This window comes from Cololabis saira, chromosome 16 (genome assembly GCF_033807715.1).
Source record: "Cololabis saira isolate AMF1-May2022 chromosome 16, fColSai1.1, whole genome shotgun sequence".
Classification (NCBI taxonomy): Eukaryota; Metazoa; Chordata; class Actinopteri; order Beloniformes; family Belonidae; genus Cololabis; species Cololabis saira.
Genome location: NC_084602.1, coordinates 33,402,419 through 33,420,541, shown reverse-complemented (window position 1 = coordinate 33,420,541; position 18,123 = coordinate 33,402,419). Strand labels below are relative to the sequence as shown.

At 41.7% G+C, this 18,123-nt stretch overlaps 1 protein-coding gene across 1 annotated transcript in view; it reads left to right on the top strand.

The window, feature by feature from the left end:
* LOC133462183 (ALK tyrosine kinase receptor-like) overlaps nt 1–16,783 on the top strand; it is a 62,646-nt gene extending 45,863 nt beyond the window's left edge. The window contains exons 9-14 of the mRNA XM_061743325.1: nt 2,264–2,356; nt 10,713–10,814; nt 12,325–12,459; nt 13,413–13,503; nt 15,650–16,131; nt 16,222–16,783. Coding sequence (XP_061599309.1) covers nt 2,264–2,356; nt 10,713–10,814; nt 12,325–12,459; nt 13,413–13,503; nt 15,650–16,131; nt 16,222–16,753 — 1,435 coding nt within the window. The 3' untranslated portion in view covers nt 16,754–16,783. The remainder of the gene's footprint in view (nt 1–2,263; nt 2,357–10,712; nt 10,815–12,324; nt 12,460–13,412; nt 13,504–15,649; nt 16,132–16,221) is intronic.
* The last annotated feature ends 1,340 nt before the right edge of the window (nt 16,784–18,123 follow it).

Below are 18,123 nucleotides of genomic sequence, written 5' to 3'. Positions count from 1 at the left end.
TGACATCCCGCTTACATTAATTGTCACTATCTTGCCTGAAACGGCGCTGCCAGTCTCACTTATGGGTATCACTCTATATAACCGGACTGTAACAATGGGATTGTTTATGTTCTTCTTCTTCTCTGTTTTACTGTACAAGAGTGTGTAACATCATTTCATTTAGCCTGTTTTTTTCAATTCTATTTGATTGTTTATGTTGTTTCACACGGACGGCTTCAGGTGAAGCACCGCCAGAGGTGGACAGAGTACTCGACCCCAGTACTTGAGTAAGAGTACAAATACTACTGGTCAAAATTTACTCCGTTACAAGTAAAAGTAGCTCAGTCAAAATATTACTCGAGTAAGAGTAGAAAAGTACTTGCTTTTAAAGGTACTTAAGTATCCAAAAGTAAATGCTTTTAAATTTACTTTAAGTAAACGTAAGAGTAAGAGTAAGAGTAAATTTCTTATTTTCCACATCAGTAAATTACTATATTTTTTCTAAATTAATTGTTGCAGCTCTGTCTTGACAAACGCAGGCTACTTTGGCGGTATGGTTTTGAGGAGGCTTGACGTATTTCCGCTTTACGTACATCCCAGTGGAGAGCGTGCACTGTGATAGGTCTCCTCCTTTGACAAAAACAGCTTGTGTCCAATAGGATTTTAGGGAAGAAGAAAAAAGAGCAGACCTGAAAGTAACGAGTACTTTTCAGCCTTCCTAGAAATTTACTCAAGTAAAAGTACAAATATTTGTCTTGGAAATGTATTCAAGTAAGAGTAATAAGTACCAAAGAAATCTAATACTCAAGTAAAGTCCAAATCCTCTGGATATGTACTTAAGTACAGTACTCAAGTAAATTTACTCCGTTACTGTCCACCACTGGGCACCGCACATGTGCAGTTGATGCACCTGCGATGAGACTAAAGCTGGCCGAGTTTTGTTTAAAATTGAATTTCTGTTGCAAATAAAACCTGTCTTCCAATTCATTGCATTTTTAGCCTTGTTATTTTTGTGGTAGAAGTATCGGATCGGTACTCAGTATCGGCAAGTACACAAATTAAAATACTCGTACTCGTACTCGGTGTGAAAAAAATGGTATCGGGGCATCCCTAGTTGAGACTGAACAGATCCAATGCTGGCGCTGATGCAGGTCTTACTGACACACAGTGTTGGGAATAACGGCATCAAAAATAGCTGCGTTACTAACACCGTTATTTTTTCCCAGTAACGGGTAATCTAACTAAGTAGTATTTCAAACGTTACAACGCCGTTACCATTACTGACAGTGAAATGTGGCGCGTTACTGTACACTGACATGATATCTAATGGCTGTTATCTGATCTGACTCATTCTGAGGTGAGTCTGGTGAGTTACGTTTGAAATAGTAATAAGGTAGATTACCTGTTACTGGGAAAACATAACTGCGTTACTAACGCCGCTATTTTTAACACCGTTATTCCCAGTACTCGAGTTGTAAAAAAAAAAAAAAAAATCAGGGGGGATGGTGGATTTTATCATAATGGGACGGATAATTTGTGCTGATTACAAATAATATAATATATTACAAATAATAGCACTGACCAAAACAGCTGCAGAAATACTGCAGGAATGACATAGCAGCAGTTAAATGCAGCCTTCTGTAAGCTTTAAATATCCACTGGGCTTACATCAAATACATCAAAACACAACAATAAAAAACACTTTTCTGAACTTATCAATATGACTCTGTCCTTCACAGGATAAGTAACATGCATCACTGCAAAAACTCTAATAATAATAAATAAGAATATTTGTCCTATTTCAATTTTTCAACAATTTTCACCTGTTTCAAGTAGATTTTCACTTGAAATAAGTAGAAAAATCTGCCAGTGGAACAAGATTTTTTTGCTTTTAATGAAAAGATAAATCTTGTCCCACTGGCAGATTTTTCTACTTATTTCAAGTGAAAATTTACCTGAAAAAGGTGAAAATTGTCACGTTTTTCTGGTGTTATTTTTCTGTTGATGACTCTAAATGTTGAAATAGCAGTAAAACCACATTCATTGATGAAATGACATAAGGGATGGAAAGGGGGGATGGCAGTTTTACAGGGGGGATGATTTTGACCGTTTTTATTTCAGGGGGGATTCCATCCCCCCTCATCCCCCCTCAACTCCAGTACTGGTTATTCCCAACACTGCTGATACAAATATGTGCAGACAGGAGGCAGGAAGTCCACTGCATGAATGTGGAGCACACGCCCTCGTCCTAAAAAGCTTCTGACTGCACGTGTGTTTCTTTCAGGGACATCGCGGCTCGGAACTGCCTTCTGACCTGCAAAGGATCGGGCCGCGTGGCCAAGATTGGAGACTTTGGCATGGCCCGAGACATTTACAGGTACGCACCCAACACAGAACAAGGACTGATGAGACAGAAACGGACAGATTTATTCCACAGGGGCCATATTGATCTGAAGAAGTCAAAGGGCCATCCATCAAAGTTGAACGAGAGCATGTACCTCAGACTTGCTACCAGTTTTTTTGATACTTTTTAAATATTCTGCCAGGAAATCCAACGTAACCTTTTCAGGGACTTTTTCTTTCCTACTACAATGGCCTTCTATTGATACTTGTAACAACAACAAAGGTTAGAATCACGACGTTCTGAGTCAACGTTTCTCTTTTTTGACGTATTTACTCAAGACCCGGAACAGGCAGAGACAATATTTAGTCTGAACCTACACAGCACTCTCTGCTGCTGTCAAAGGAAACTGCAGAGTACAATGCAGACTCTATTTAACCTCAGAAATCACTGACAGAGAGCATCTTTTATTCATTTTTGTATCATTTTTTATCAAGAAGGGCACAACTGAGACGATCTAGAGGCAGCTGTACTCTGCCCATGTGTGAACTAGTCAGGTTCCTGAGAGGATTGTGATGACGGGAAAAAGCAGATTGCAACCAACAAAGTCTTGAGTTAAAAAAGGTCAAGTATGAAACTAGCCATTTAATCCCGATGAGATGTCCCATCTTCTGTAAAACAGTGTTGGCTAACCTCGTCCAAATTAGTGATGAAAATGTGTTTCTACATTTCTACAGGACTGTCTCAGAAAATTAGAATATTGTGATAAAGTCCTTTATTTTCTGTAATGCAAAAATGTCATACATTCTGGATTCATTACAAATCAACTGAAATATTGCAAGCCTTTTATTATTTTAATATTGCTGATCATGGCTTACAGCTTAAGAAAACTTAAATATCCTATCTCAAACAATTAGAATATTCTGGGAATCTTAATCTTAATCTGTAAACTAGGGCTGTTCGATTTTGCCCAAAAAAAAACAACTCGATTTTTTTCTCTCAAAATCCGGTTACGATTACGATTATTTTGTGAATTGACAAAAGGCAAAGAAATGATTTCAAATATGCTGTTTTTTTATTGAACATTTGTCCCATTGGGCTTTAAGTGCAAACTTTGCTCTTATTAAACCAAAAATGAATGAATAAAGTGCAAAACTCCGTAAAATAAGTTGAAAATTTTTTTTAAAAAATATAATAAAAAGTTTTATCTCTGAAAAAAAATCAGCAAATCTGCACTTGCAAACATACAGTAAGTTATATTTCCAATTAAATAAAACAAGACATTTTCTAATTGAACTAAACTGGGTCTTTGCATGCTAAATAATAATGCAACCCATGAAGGAGGTAGAGGTGTGTAATGTCAGTCATTACATTTGCTATTCACATTTGCAAGTTTTTTGCAAGGAACACGAGCCGGTCTACCGGTGGCATGTTCCAACGCCCCCTCCTACACTAAAGAGCCTCTCCCATGGGGCACTTGTCGCAGGTATTGAGAGGTATTTCCATCAATCATTGATATGGTATCAATCATTAATATGTGTGCAGACAAGGTAAAAAAAAAAAAAAAAAGTAAAAAAATCCCGTTTTAACATCATTCTAATTACATAATCGCGATTACGATTTAAAATCGATTAATCAAACAGCCCTACTGTGAACCATAATCAAAAATATAAAAATAATAAAAGGCTTGCAATATTTCAGTTGATTTGTAATGAATCCAGAATGTATGACCTTTTTGTTTTTTCAATCGCATTACAGAAAATAAAGAACTTTATCACAATATTCTAATTTTCTGAGACAGTCCTGTATATTTTAAGTCCTGTAGATATCTGTACCGCTGTCACATACGTAAGAGGCTTCTCAGGCACTCCTCTGTTCTTTAAATATACTAGAGCAAGAGAAGAGCAGTATTTTACCACCTTATCTCCCTGTAGTCGTAAAACACGGAGGCAGTTGCCTCTGAGAGATTTAAACCGGTAAACACTGGAGCTCAGCGTCTCTGTACGTCCTCACAACGTTGTACACACAGCTTTTTAATTCTGCGAGAGAGAGCTCATCTGTACCCCGAGAACACGTCCTCGCTCTGACACTACGACACTATTTAAGGTGGCACGTTCTTTAATGAATGCGCAATTCAGCGGGGAGATTTCCCAGCATTCAGCTGTAAGAACGCCACGCATTTGATAGAAAGCCACACAGGAGCAGAGGCGCTGGGAGCAGGCAGAGCAGGCAGAGCAGGCAGATGCAGGAGCTCCCCGGGGAGCCACATTAGGAATGTTTGATTTAATTGCTGATGTCAGTTTTCAGGTGCCTTGCTGTGATTTCGTTTTTATCTCTCAGCCTGGAGCCAACGGTGCCAGGACTTTATTATCTCTGTTCTGATGTTCCAAGGGGAGGGGGGGGGGGGGGTTGTCATGCACACAATCCCACAAGGCCATTGGTTAGTTATTTCTGCTGCTCCGTGATGTAACCCTGCTGTTATGTGACAAATGACAAAGGCGTGTTTTGGAGGTGATGGCAGGGTCCAGATACCCCAGCGAGGGCCCGGGCCCCGGCTTAATGTCAGCCTTTTATGTTCTGATAGCAGGCCCACAGGTGCACTTATGTGGGGGGATCCGTGCCGTCCATTTGTTGACACGCTCTTTCAGAAGCTCTTTTAAATATGACCGCACATAGCGCTACATTACCTTGTATTTGTTAATGACAGCTGCAGACTAGGGATGGGCGGTATGGACTAAAAAGTGTATCACAATAATTTCTGGCATTTATCCTGATAACGATAAAAATGACGATAAAAAAAAATACCAATTCAACTCCATCTTTGTAACTATAAATCTATCTCGCTCTCAGATCCGCCATGTTTGTTACACAAAAACGTCATCAACGGGAATTTATACTTCTTTCTTTCTTTCTTTCTTTCTTTCTTTCTTTCTTTCTTTCTTTCTTTCTTTCTTTCTTTCTTTCTTTCTTTCTTTCTTTCTTTCTTTCTTTCTTTCTTTCTTTCTTTCTTCCTTCCTTCCTTCCTTCCTCCATTCCTTCCTTCCTTCCTTCCTTCCTTCCTTCCTGCTTCCTTCCTTCCTGCTTCCTTCCTTCCTTCCTTCCTCCATTCCTTCCTGCTTCCTTCCTTCCTGCTTCCTTCCTTCCTTCCTCCATTCCTTCCTTCCTTCCTTCCTGCTTCCTTCCTTCCTTCCTCCATTCCTTCCTTCCTGCTTCCTTCCGTCCTTCCTTCCTGCTTGCTTCCTTCCTTCCTGCTTCCTTCCTTCCTGCTTCCTTCCTTCCTGCTTCCTTCCTTCCTTCCTTCCTTCCTCCATTCCTTCCTGCTTCCTTCCTTCCTGCTTCCTTCCTTCCTTCCTCCATTCCTTCCTTCCTTCCTTCTTTCCTTCCTCCATTCCTTCCTTCCTGCTTCCTTCCTTCCTTCCTGCTTCCTTCCTTCCTTCCTTCCTCCATTCCTTCCTTCCTGCTTCCTTCCTTCCTTCCTCCATTCCTTCCTTCCTGCTTCCTTCCTTCCTTCCTTCCTGCTTCCTTCCTTCCTTCCTTCCTCCACTCCTTCCTTCCTTCCTTCCTTCCTCAATTCCTTCCTTCCTGCTTCCTTCCTTCCTTCCTTCCTTCCTGCTTCCTCCACTCCTTCCTTCCTTCCTTCCTTCCTCAATTCCTTCCTTCCTGCTTCCTTCCTTCCTTCCTTCCTTCCTGCTTCCTCCACTCCTTCCTTCCTTCCTTCCTTCCTCAATTCCTTCCTTCCTTCCTTCCTTCCTTCCTTCCTTCCTTCCTGCTTCTTTCCTTCCTTCCTTCCTGCTTCCTTCCTTCCTTCCTTCCTTCCTTCCTTCCTTCCTTCACGTACGTTGTGCGTGGATTTAAAGCAGAATCATAAATCCGCTTTACACAAAAACGTCATCAACAGGAATTTATCATTTTTACCGTGAGATGACAAATTCTTACCGTGGGGAATTATTTTGACGGTTTATTGTGAACGGTAAAATATCATCCATTCCTACTGCAGACACACAATACAAGCACGACGCTGAAAAGACACAGGCATCGGGCTTTTCATCCTGCACACTACCCTCCACCTTTGTCTCCTACTGTTAGTTTTTGTACACAGTTTCTAGTCTCTATCCTCCAGTTTCACCTTGTTCTCTGTGAGAGTTAGTCGGGCAAAAACAAACACACATTAAACGCCTCTGTTTGAGCTCCAGGTTTCCCTGAGACCCTAATTAAGCCCCTTAATCTGCAGCTCAGTTTTTCATCTATATTGGCAGCGTTAGCGTAGTAATAAATATGTCCATAAACTGAATGATTAAAAAAAGAGATCCGTGCGCCGATAGGGGGATTATCTGTCTCCATACTCTCCAGTCGCACCGTCTCTAGTCTGTTTACAACTCCAGAACATTTGGGACGGCGTGTACAAACGAAATGCAAAGATTTACAAATCTCCTGAACCCATTTCTGTTCACAGCACAACATAGGAAATTAGATCAGATCTTAAAAGTAGGAACATTCACCACTAGGGCTGGGGATCGATTCAAATATCAAGAATCGATTCGATTCCGATTCTTAAGATTCAGAATCGATTATCACGATCCGATTCGATCCGATATTGATTTGGGTTACTGTTAATAAAACTGTTTTTTCAGCTGTTGCATGAATTATATGACTGTCTAGTTATGCAACATATTAATACTAGTATTATATTGAGATTAAACAGCAAGAATTGGCAGCTAATGATGCTGTAAGGACCAATCAGCTCCCAGAATGCTGATAGAACTGCTTTCAGAAACATCGTGTGGGTCAAAATTACCAAACAGATCCAGGGAGGAAACAGAGACGGATTAAATCGGTTTTATTTTTTCCCCATTTATGAAAATTTGGTTTTTAACATTTATGCAAATGTAACCCCAAGACAGTATATAAAGCAAAGCAATATAGACAATTTATGCAATTATAACTGAAAACTTTAATGTTTTCATACCTTAAACATAAACATATTTAAAGGCAAAAAACATGGCACCAGTTATTCTCGTGTCCAACAAAATATTCCTTTTTTGGGGATAAACAAAAAAGTACCAAAAGTTGTAATGTAATGATGAAAAAAAAAAAAAAAAAAAAAATTTAAATCGATTTTTAGGAATTAATATGAGAATCGATTTAAAATCGGAGAATCGATCTTTTCAACACAGGTTTATTCACCACTGCAAGAACAAAAGATGCTTCACTTTTAGAAGTTGGTGTTTTTTATGGTCTGGTGTGAATAAAATGTCGGGTTTACAATATTTGCATTCTGTTTTTCGTTATATCGTACAAAGCATCCTGACTTTTTTCAGAATTACCGTTAAATGAGACGCAGCACAAGAAAGTGTGATTAGTTGTTTTGATCCAAGTTTTCATCTTTTGTTTTTAGTTTTAGCCGCTGATGCAACCGTGTTTTTCAAAGTGACTATATAAACTGATAAACACTGCAGCAGCACTTTGATCTGATGAAATCTGCTCGTTAGAAGCCGGTCCTCTCCCCGCACCATCTCCTTTTATTAGGACGGACAGCTAAATTAGAGCGGTACCAATGAACACGGGCTCAAGATGGTAGCAGGACCCGTCCTGTAATTGTGAGCCTAAACATGATGGCGTTATCCAATCCCCATCACTGTCCCACTCATTTACATTAAGGGATAGATAAAGGCATGGGACGGCGAACCGCGTAGCTCCCTTCAGCAGTTCTTAGAAAATCTGTCGAGCAAACAGACTTTGCTAGTGATTGTTTTCTCTGCTTCAGTGATTATGTGTAATTTTCCTCAAGGGTAACTTCCACTGCCAATACTTTGCTAAGTATATGTTTCCCTTTTAACCGTATTACCTGACTGTATATCATCTATACTCATCTCTGCTCACTGATCCCCTAAATACATGCAGCTGCACACGGAGTTAAATCACCATAGTGGCTCTTTACCTTGAGTTCACACGGTGGGAAATGGACTACTATTATATTCCTAATTGGCCCTTCTGAATGTGTGATTACATTAACTTTGTGTCATCACATTTAAGAGATGGTTTGAGGTGTAAATAATCAACGCTATAGATGAATATGCACAGAGTAAATGTATGTTTACATATCTGAGGGTGGAGCTGAGAGTCCTGCAGGAATATTGCACCTTACTAAGCCCCTCGGCGGCACAGACTGGATGTTATTTCATGTGCAACTTTTAAAATATATATATATATATATATATATATATATACATACATATATATATATATATATATATATATATATATATATATATATATATATATATATATATATATATATATATATATATATATATATATATATATATATATATATATACCGTATTTTCCGCACTATAAGGCGCACCTTCAATGAATGACGTATTTTAAAACCTTTTCCATATATAAGACGCACCGCATTATAAGGCCCACTAAATATATGGTAAAATACCGTACTATAGTGGCTGGGGTTGAGTTACGTATCTACCTGATGGAGCTGCGCTACAGGAAATGCTACAAAATCCTACAGCAAATGCAAAAAAAAAATAACAAGAAGAAAAGTACCGTATGTTAAACTTTATTAACAAAATAAAAACCAGCTTTGCTCAAAGTCAAAGTCGCCATTATGCGAGTCAGCGTCGCTGCTGTTGTCTTGAACGTCTGTGACGATTCCTGACGTTTTTAGCACCGTTACTTCGGTGACACCAACTACATTACCCACAATCCCCCTGACTACAGTAACAGAAATTACCGTAATGATCATAATAAGGCGCACTGACAGGTTTTGAGAAAATTAAAGGCTTTTAGGTGCGCCTTATAGTGCGGAAAATACGGTATTCAAATTGGGAAGATCAGCACCGTCTCACACGTATTCCACTGCTCTTCTGATGCTGCTGCATCCCGACTCGCTCTGTAGTGTCTTTTTCTTCTAAAGCCTGTGTTGCAGGTGTGTTTTTTCAAGAGAAGAACATAGGTATGGGTAGTTGTTGTCACTCTTTTTTCTTCTGGGCAAAAAGATTCTTATAAACCGACATGATTATATCTGAGAACTGTAATAAACGATTCATCAAAGGCTCCCGTTCTTCAGCTGCTGCTGAAGTTCATTGGCCGTTCTCAGCTTGTTGCTAAGAAACCAACGTTATTGACACAGGAAGTGAAGAAGCGGGGAGACTGTTTAGCCAATCAGAATGCAGAACACAAGGCACAATGCAAATCCATACAGTACCTGCTGAAATGAAGGCTAGAGGGGATTAATGGGAGCATTTAAAATAATATTGGTTTTTTAAAGTAACTAAAACGTTTCTTTTAATAGTAACTCATTACTTTCTGATCTAAGTAACTGAGTTACTAACTGAGTTACTTTTTAATGAAGTAAGGGCCTCCACCCCCCCAGATCAGCCCTCAGCCCCGCTGTGAACACATTCTTGAACACAACACAAACATCTGATGATGGATCTGACAGGATCCATTTTTTTGGCTTGTTTTTATTTCTTTGGAGCAACAATTTCCTGTGCTGTCATATTTGCATCTTGTTAATATGCACCGGCGGTTCTGCTTCCTTTTTCAATTTCTTTATTTGTTCAGGGAGAACCAGCTTAACTCCTGCCTCACGTTGACCACCCTAATACTCCAGAAGCACCCGCTGTATTTACAAGTCAATCCTGTGCAGCCGGGCGGAGCTGCAGCAGGGCAGCCGGGATTTCATTTATTTGTAAAGTGGAGAAGGTGTTCCCACTACTTTTTACCCTGAAAATCTCCCTGGACTCAACCTGGCAACCGCCCAGCCCCGTTCTCTGTTTTATTATTAAGGACGTGCAATGTTTATGAAAAAATAAATACAAAATGTGAAAGGCTCACATTTTTACGACAAAATGAAGTAGCAAACCCGAGTCCTCCTCTGAAGCAGTACATAGTGCCAAATGAAGTAAATAAAGACAGAAATAACACCCGTGAACTTTGCGGGAGTATTTGTTTTCTCGGCGGACACTTTGATGGATAGGGAGCCGAGCTGCAGCCACTTCACATTTTCACAACGTGACACATCTGTCTCACAAGGAGTTTCACGCGGGGGGGGCGAAGGCGCCAACCAGGCAGTGACCCCTATCAGCACCAAAATCAGATAGATCAGATCATTTTTCCACCGTCACAAAGCAAAGGCAGCATTTGAAACGGCTCAGACAGACTCAGCCTGGCGTGAAACAGAGGGATTCTCACTCCGGCCTGATACAAGGCAGAAGCATTAAGAATTTGCTTCTTGTACATACATTCAGCTTCTGAGATCAGCCTTGTTGCCTAGCGATGGTGTCTGTGTTTCATCTAAAATGGTCAGCAAACCAAACACAATATCATGTATTGTTTTGATAATGGAACTGTGTGTGTGTGTGTTTGTGTGCAGGGCCAGTTATTACAGGAAGGGAGGGCGCGCCATGTTGCCCGTGAAGTGGATGCCACCCGAAGCCTTTATGGAGGGAATCTTCACATCCAAAACAGACACATGGTGAGGATCCTGAACACTTTCCTCCAACCCAAAACGAAACGAAAATTATGACTAAATATCGTCGTCAACGAACCTTTAACTGAGGAAAACGAGACAAGACGCAACGAAAATGCTGGTCATGTGACGATAACGATGATTTAATATATAATGGAATATCGTAGACGGATAAAAACTAGACTAAAATGTAGATTACAAAATAAAAACTCTGCTAAAATGTGTCTCCATTTTCATTGACCAAAATGAGATGAGACGAAATGTTCTACCAAAGATCCTTAATGTCCATGTTTTCAGTATTTTCTCTGGTTTAGTTCTGCTGGGTGACGTTAGTCCTCAATTCCAGTCGCTGCAGCGGGGAATCAGATCCAGAAGATGCAGCTGCAGAGTTAGAGGCTGACGCCGTTAACGCAGAGCTCTAGGTTCGCGACAATTAAAAACAAAGTTACATAGAGGAAGGGGCCGATGGCCGCCACATGGGGATCTGCTCTGGGGCTGGGAGAAGAAGAAGAGCCATCTTTGGATACACTTTCCTACATAGACGTGGAAAAGAAAACCCAATGTGTCGTCGAAAGAAAAATGAATATTTTGTAAACTCAAATTAGAGCGTCTTCTGTATCTGGAATGAATGTATTCTTGAGTCTATAAGGTAACAATAATATAATATTAAGATAACCTTTAGACTTTTTTCTTGACATTTCGACTTTTTTCAAAAGATTTTGACTTTTTTCTCGACATTTCAACTTTTTTCTCAAAATTGTACTTCAACATTAATCTCAACATTTCGACTTTTTTCTCGACATTTTGACTTTTTTCTCGACATTTCGACTTTTTTCAAAAGATATTGACTTTTTTTTTAAAAAATTGACTTTTTTCAACAAAAAAAAAGACTTTTTTCTCGACATTTTGACTTTTTTCTCGACATTTGACTTTTTTCTCGAAGTGCATAATGAAAAAAAAAATCTTCCTCCTCTAAAATAGTATTTTTATTTTTCTCCTGCCTGGCCCTAATACTTTTACATAGATTTGCGTAACAAATAGAGTAATTTGGAAAGACATTAACATGCTACATTTGCAGCCATTTTTGCGGCTCCAGACATATTTGTTTTTTGTGTTTTTGGTCCAATATGGCTCTTTCAACATTTTGGGTTGCCGACTCCTGGGCTAAATACAATCTTTGACTAAAACGAGACTAAAATGGTCCTGGACAACTCTGACTAAAATAAGATTAAAATGCTCAGACTTTTAGTCGACTGAAACTTGACACGACTAAAAGGAGAATGAACGTGACTAAAACTAATAAAAACTAAAATGATAGCTCGACCCAAAGACTAGACTAAAACTAAAACTGAAACAGGCTGACAAAAACAACACTAGTTCCTCCGTCCTCCCTCCATTCCCACGCTCACGTTCATGTTTGATGATGCCACATTTATGACTCCGTTTGTGCTTCGTTTCACACACTCTGCTTCTCACATCAAAGCTAATTTATCGTTGTCTGGATCTTCCGGTAAAGGTCGTTCGGGGTTCTGTTGTGGGAGATCTTCTCCCTGGGTTACATGCCGTACCCGAGCCGCAGCAACCAGGAGGTGCTGGAGTTCGTCACCAACGGTGGGAGAATGGACCCGCCCAAAAACTGTCCGGGGCCGGTGTAAGTGCCACACACACACACACACACACACACACACACACACACACACGCTGAGGGTTCATCTGACTATGACAAACCCCCTGAGGTCCAATTAAATTCCTTCATAGACGTAAAGAAGGCCGACCGCTGGATGGTACGTTCTTGTTGATGCACGTAGATCCAAACAAGAAGCTCACAGACATGAAAGAACCTTCCATTCTTTGATATTCACTTGTAGATTAGTTGTGACCTCAAGTCTGTCAGGGAAAATTCACAGGAGATTCCTTCCACTCCTTTCAGCGCCACACAGACGCTTTCTTTCATGTTTGCCACGCAGTTTTGAGGAAATTGTGGGGAGCTGAGAGCGAGCTGAAAAACATTTCCAAATCGCACTCTCACCCTTTAATGTGCCGCCTCGCATGTGAAATATGTAAAAGCATATGCAGGCTGTGTGACGGAGATGCAGAAAATGCAGAAAATAAATGAGTTAAAAATATACATATACTGTGCACATTTTATTTATATATATATATATATATATATATATATATATATATATATATATATATATATATACACACAGACTGGTATATGTACCAATCTGCCTTTCATGTTTTCCTGTATAACCATTAAACCATCCTGACCGTGCAGTGCTCAGTTATTTGAAGATCTTGCAGGTCCCATAACAAATAATGGATTAAATGATCAGAAATGGAAGGAAAAAAACCCAATGCCGCTAAATCTGTAATCTGCATTAGCCGTTTAAAGCTCCTTCAGACTTCAAATCCTGCATGAAACAATCAAAACAAGTAGCAAAGATTAATTTGTTACAATAGATTTATCTGGCATTTGTTAAATAAGCAGGAGAACCAGAGCAGGGGAGCATCTTCCCTCTCTGCAGCTGCATGAAGGAGAAGTAATTAACTATTTTCTGCTTGTGTGCTCGTGCATTCACCGCTCATGTGTATCTTCAGGTATCGCATAATGACTCAGAGTTGGCAGCACCAGCCTGAAGACAGGCCAAACTTCTCAACTATTCTGGAGAGGATTGATTACTGCTTACAGGTAAAAACCGCCTCCGCAGCTACACCGTCACGTCACTGGACGTGACTATACAAAAATAAAACAAAGTGAAAACAACTCTTTTGAAGCTAATAAGCATACTTTTTGCACACACTTTTGTTTATTCCTTTTGATCATACTTTTGTACCCTAAATAGGAATTAGTGGGTATAGATGATGGATGGAAGAACATAAAACCCATAATGTTTCTCCAGTATCTATCTGCAGGTTTCAGGTCTCCAGTTATGACTCAAACAACATGACTGGAGATTTTGAGAGGACTTTGGATACCAAAACTAATGATTTCAACCACATAGTGGTTCTTGGTCATTACATGTGTGTCACCTTTGAAAATATACTGTGTAAGGGGAAGTAATGACAGAACACAGACACGGGTTTCAAAATAAAACAGGAACTGACCAAACTGTGACAGAAATACGATAATAACAAGATAATACCCATAAAAACTCCTAGAATAAAAGTACATAAAATCAACATGGTGGTTTAAAAACCCCTCTCATTACTGATGTTTAAAAGCTTGGAGAAACAGGTGGGTTTTAAGTTTGCTCTTAAAAGCATCGATGGAGTCCAGAGAACGTAGAGACGGCGGGAGATCGGTCCAGAGGCTCATGGGGGTACGAGGGACCATGAGCAGGCTCTGGTCACATGACCTCAGCCTCCGAGATGGAGTGTAGGATCAGACTACGTTTACATGCAGTCAATAACCCTTTTCTAACTGGAATATAAGCAATTACCTGGTTACGCACGACCATGTAAACCAGAATTTGCTCATATTCCGGTTTTGAAAAACCTGAATATGACCCCTGGGTTACTTCTTTTCTAACCTGAATATTTGGTCATGTAAATGCCTAATGGGATATCCCCATCAAACGGAACATGGATTTGTTTTCTGCGCAAGTTCTTTTCGCAGGGAATCTTGCTCTTTTGAGTCCAGGAAGCGACATATTGAAATTCTCACGCCAGTCGGCCAGTCGGCACATCCATATCCATGGATATGGATGGCATAGCTCTTGCTCCATTTGCCATTTCTTCACGTTCTCACCTTCCATTAATGAAGAAGGCGACGAGGAATAGTGTTAAGTCCTGGTGGTGGATCAGTACCAGCACCAAAGCGCAAAAGAAGGCGACTGTTGGATCCCTAAATCAACATAACATAAATTCATAACCAGGAAAGACAGAGAGACTGTTAGAATGATTTTTAAGGCCTTCTGCAGAAGGGAAGCAAAGTCAGAGCTTGCAGAGCAACATGACTCTCTTAAAAACTTAGAAACTTTGACAGGAACATTACCATATTAGGAACAGTGAATGGACAATGGAAGGAAACAGATGGAGAAACAGACATCGAGGTTAGAAAGGTCACACATGTGACATTTTCAGTTAAAGAGGCTTGGTATGAAGAAACAAACAGACATCTTTAGCTTAAAGTCTTTACAAGAACACAAAGGTCAAGGGGTCAAATGCCTTCCTGGACAAAAACATGAACTTCTTGGGGGTCTTTAACAGATGGTCCAGGCTAACAATGAGACAGTTGTGGGACAGTCGACCCCCCTGACAGAACTCAGGAAGGGCTGCCCTGTCATCTGTTAACATGTGATAGTTTCATGAGGACTAACTAGTTCAGAAGTTTGATTAACTTCACAGCGACTTCTAATGGGCTGTTCATTATCCAAAGTGTTGCTTGTTGTTGTATTGGATTTGGATACAGGAAGAAGAAGTGAAAATGACGAGAATTGCGTCATCACGTTCTCCGTGCGTCGCTGTTTTGATGGAGATATCCCAAATTATTAATTACCATGTATACAGGGATAACCCTGTTTGCTCACGCATGTAAACAGATTATTCCGAATGTTTCAGTAACCGGAATATTGACCTTAACCTGAATTTTGACTGCATGTAAACGTAGTCATAGTAGGTCCTGGGTGTAGGAGGGGGCCTGACCATGGAAAGTTCTGAAAGTCAGCACCAAGATTTTAAAGTTAAAAGGAAGAGGGACGGGGAGCCAGTGAAGAGTTTTTAGGACTGGGGTGATGTGAGCCCTTCTATCAGAGCAGGCCAGCAGCAGTTCTGCTGCAGAGTTTTGGACTTGCTGAGAAGCTGTATGAGAATAATGTGATATTTGCTCCCTGCAGGACCCTGATGTGGTGAACACGCCTCTGCCGGTGGAGTACGGACCCGTCCCCGAGGAGGAGGAGCGCGTCCCTGTCCGCTCTGACGACCCATCGGCCCAGACCGTGCTGGTAAACGCCCGCCTGCCCGACGGAGAGGCTCCTCAGCCGCTGCCGTCGTATCCCACGGAGGAGAGGAGAGGGGACGTCGCCGTGGTGACCAACACGTCCTCAGAGGCCAAAGCGCAGACGCCGGCTCCGTCCCAGCCGTGCCTCCACCAGCACCAGCAGCCTCACGCGCAGACCTCCGTCTCCATGACGACCGCCAACGCCGCCGTCGTCGCCGCGGCGGCCCCCTCCACTCTCACCGCCCTCACCGCCAAAGGACTCCACATGGCCGCCCAGCCCAGCTCGGAGGGGGGGCACGTCAACCACGCGTTCGCCCAGGGCCACCCGCAGGAGAAGGACGGCCAGGGCGACAAGAGCACCAGCCTGTGGAACCCGACGTACGGCTCCTGGTTCCTGCAGCAGCAGCAGATGAAGCAGCAGCAGCAGCAGCAGCAGCAGCAGCAGAGGCAGGCGGGGGTGGGGGGCAGCGGCGCCAGGGTGCCCGGGGAGGGGCAGGAGCATGTGAGCAGGACTGTGGCCGAGGTGGCGGGGGCCCTGGGCCTCCAGCACCAGCACAAGCAGTTCCAGCAGCAGCTGCAGCAGCAGCACCAGATGCAGCTGCTGCACCAGCAGCACCAGCAGCAGCAGGGCCTGTGCCGGCCCCAGCTACCTCCACCCCCCCCTCCCGCCGCACAGTCCCCCCTGCTCCTGGATTCGGCCACCTTGCCCCCGGTCCCGCTCTACAGACTGAGGCGTTTTCCATGTGGGAACATTGGCTACGGTTACCAGGAGCAGGGCCTGTCCTACGAACCCCCGCACGCCAACATCCCCCCACCACAGGCGGGCCCCGCCATGCCCTCCTCCTCGTTGGCGGCCCACCAACGGGGGACCTCGGCCCCCCCGCCCATGCCCCTGGGCCGCGGTATGTCCGAGGATAGCCGGCCTTTACTGGTTACTATGGGGACAGTGCAGGACCCGCGGCTGCCCCGGATGGAGGGCCACAACGCCACCGTGCTCTAGCCCGCACACCCGGACTCTATGGAGCCAAATCAAGGCCAAAAGTTTTGCTAATTTGAAAATAAAATTTGAACCTGAAAATAGTTTTTTACAGTTTCAATTTTATTTTTTTCAGTATCAGATCTTTTTTTCAGTTTCACTTCTTTTTTTTTCAGTTTCAATTTTTTTTTTCAGGTTCAGACTTTTGGCCCGGATCTGGCGTGGGGGGCTTGGCATCAACTGAGAGGGGCGTAGCATCATGAGTGACAGCATTACAGAGAAGGCGGGGGACGTTCCTCAGTCATGTTGCCTTCAGGAAACGTAGGTAGCCGAAGTTATCAGTAGAAGTATGATTCAACACTGTATATACACTATATTCACGTGATTGGCAGTGGAAAAAACTGATATTAGTGACACATTTCTGTTTAAAAAGCGGTTTTAGACCGTACTTGGCACCAATCGCAGTATAAAAGCAATAAACTATGCCAGACTGTACAGTTCAACAGCCACACTTTAAATTTGACATTTCCCACTTCCACATACTACCAAGTACGGTCTAAAACAGCTTTTCAAACAGAAATGTGTCACTAATATCAGTTTTTTCCACTACCAATCACGTTAATATGGTGTATATACAGTGTTGAATCAAACTTCTACTGATAACTTCTGCAACCTACGTTTCCTGAAGGCAACATGACTGAGGAACGTCCCCCGCCTTCTCTGTTCTGCTGTCACTCATGATGCCACGCCCCTCTCAATTGATGCCACGCCCCCCACGCCAGATCGGGGCCAAAAGTCTGAAACTGAAAAAAAAATTTGAAACTGAAAAAAAAAGATGTGAAACTGAAATAAAAAAGACGTGAAACTGAAAAAAAAAGATTTGAAACTGAAAAAAAGATTTGAAACTGAAATAAAAAAGACGTGAAACTGAAAAAAAAAGATGTGAAACTGAAAAAAAAGACGTGAAACTGAAAAATAGATTTGAAACTGAAAAAAAGATCTGATACCGAAAAAAATTAAATTGAAACTGTAAAAAACAATTTTCAGGTTCAAATTTTATTTTCAAATTAGCAAAACTTTTGGCCTTGATTTGGCTCCATAGGACTCTAGCCCACACACCCGCACCGCGTCTCCGGACTCACTACACCCTGGAGACCGACAGAGATCACCAACACACACTACTGGCCCCCACCGGGGTCTACAGTTCTCTGAAACACACCTTTTATAGAAGAAGAACCTCTGAGGTGTGTTACAATCTGCAACAGACACTAAAGCACATCAAAAAGCTTTGGGAGGAAAATACAGAGAAAAGAACACTTTTAATTTAAAAGAAAATGTATTTTTTAATCCCTCAAAGAGGAAGGACTGACCGATCAAAGCGAGGGAGAGTTACC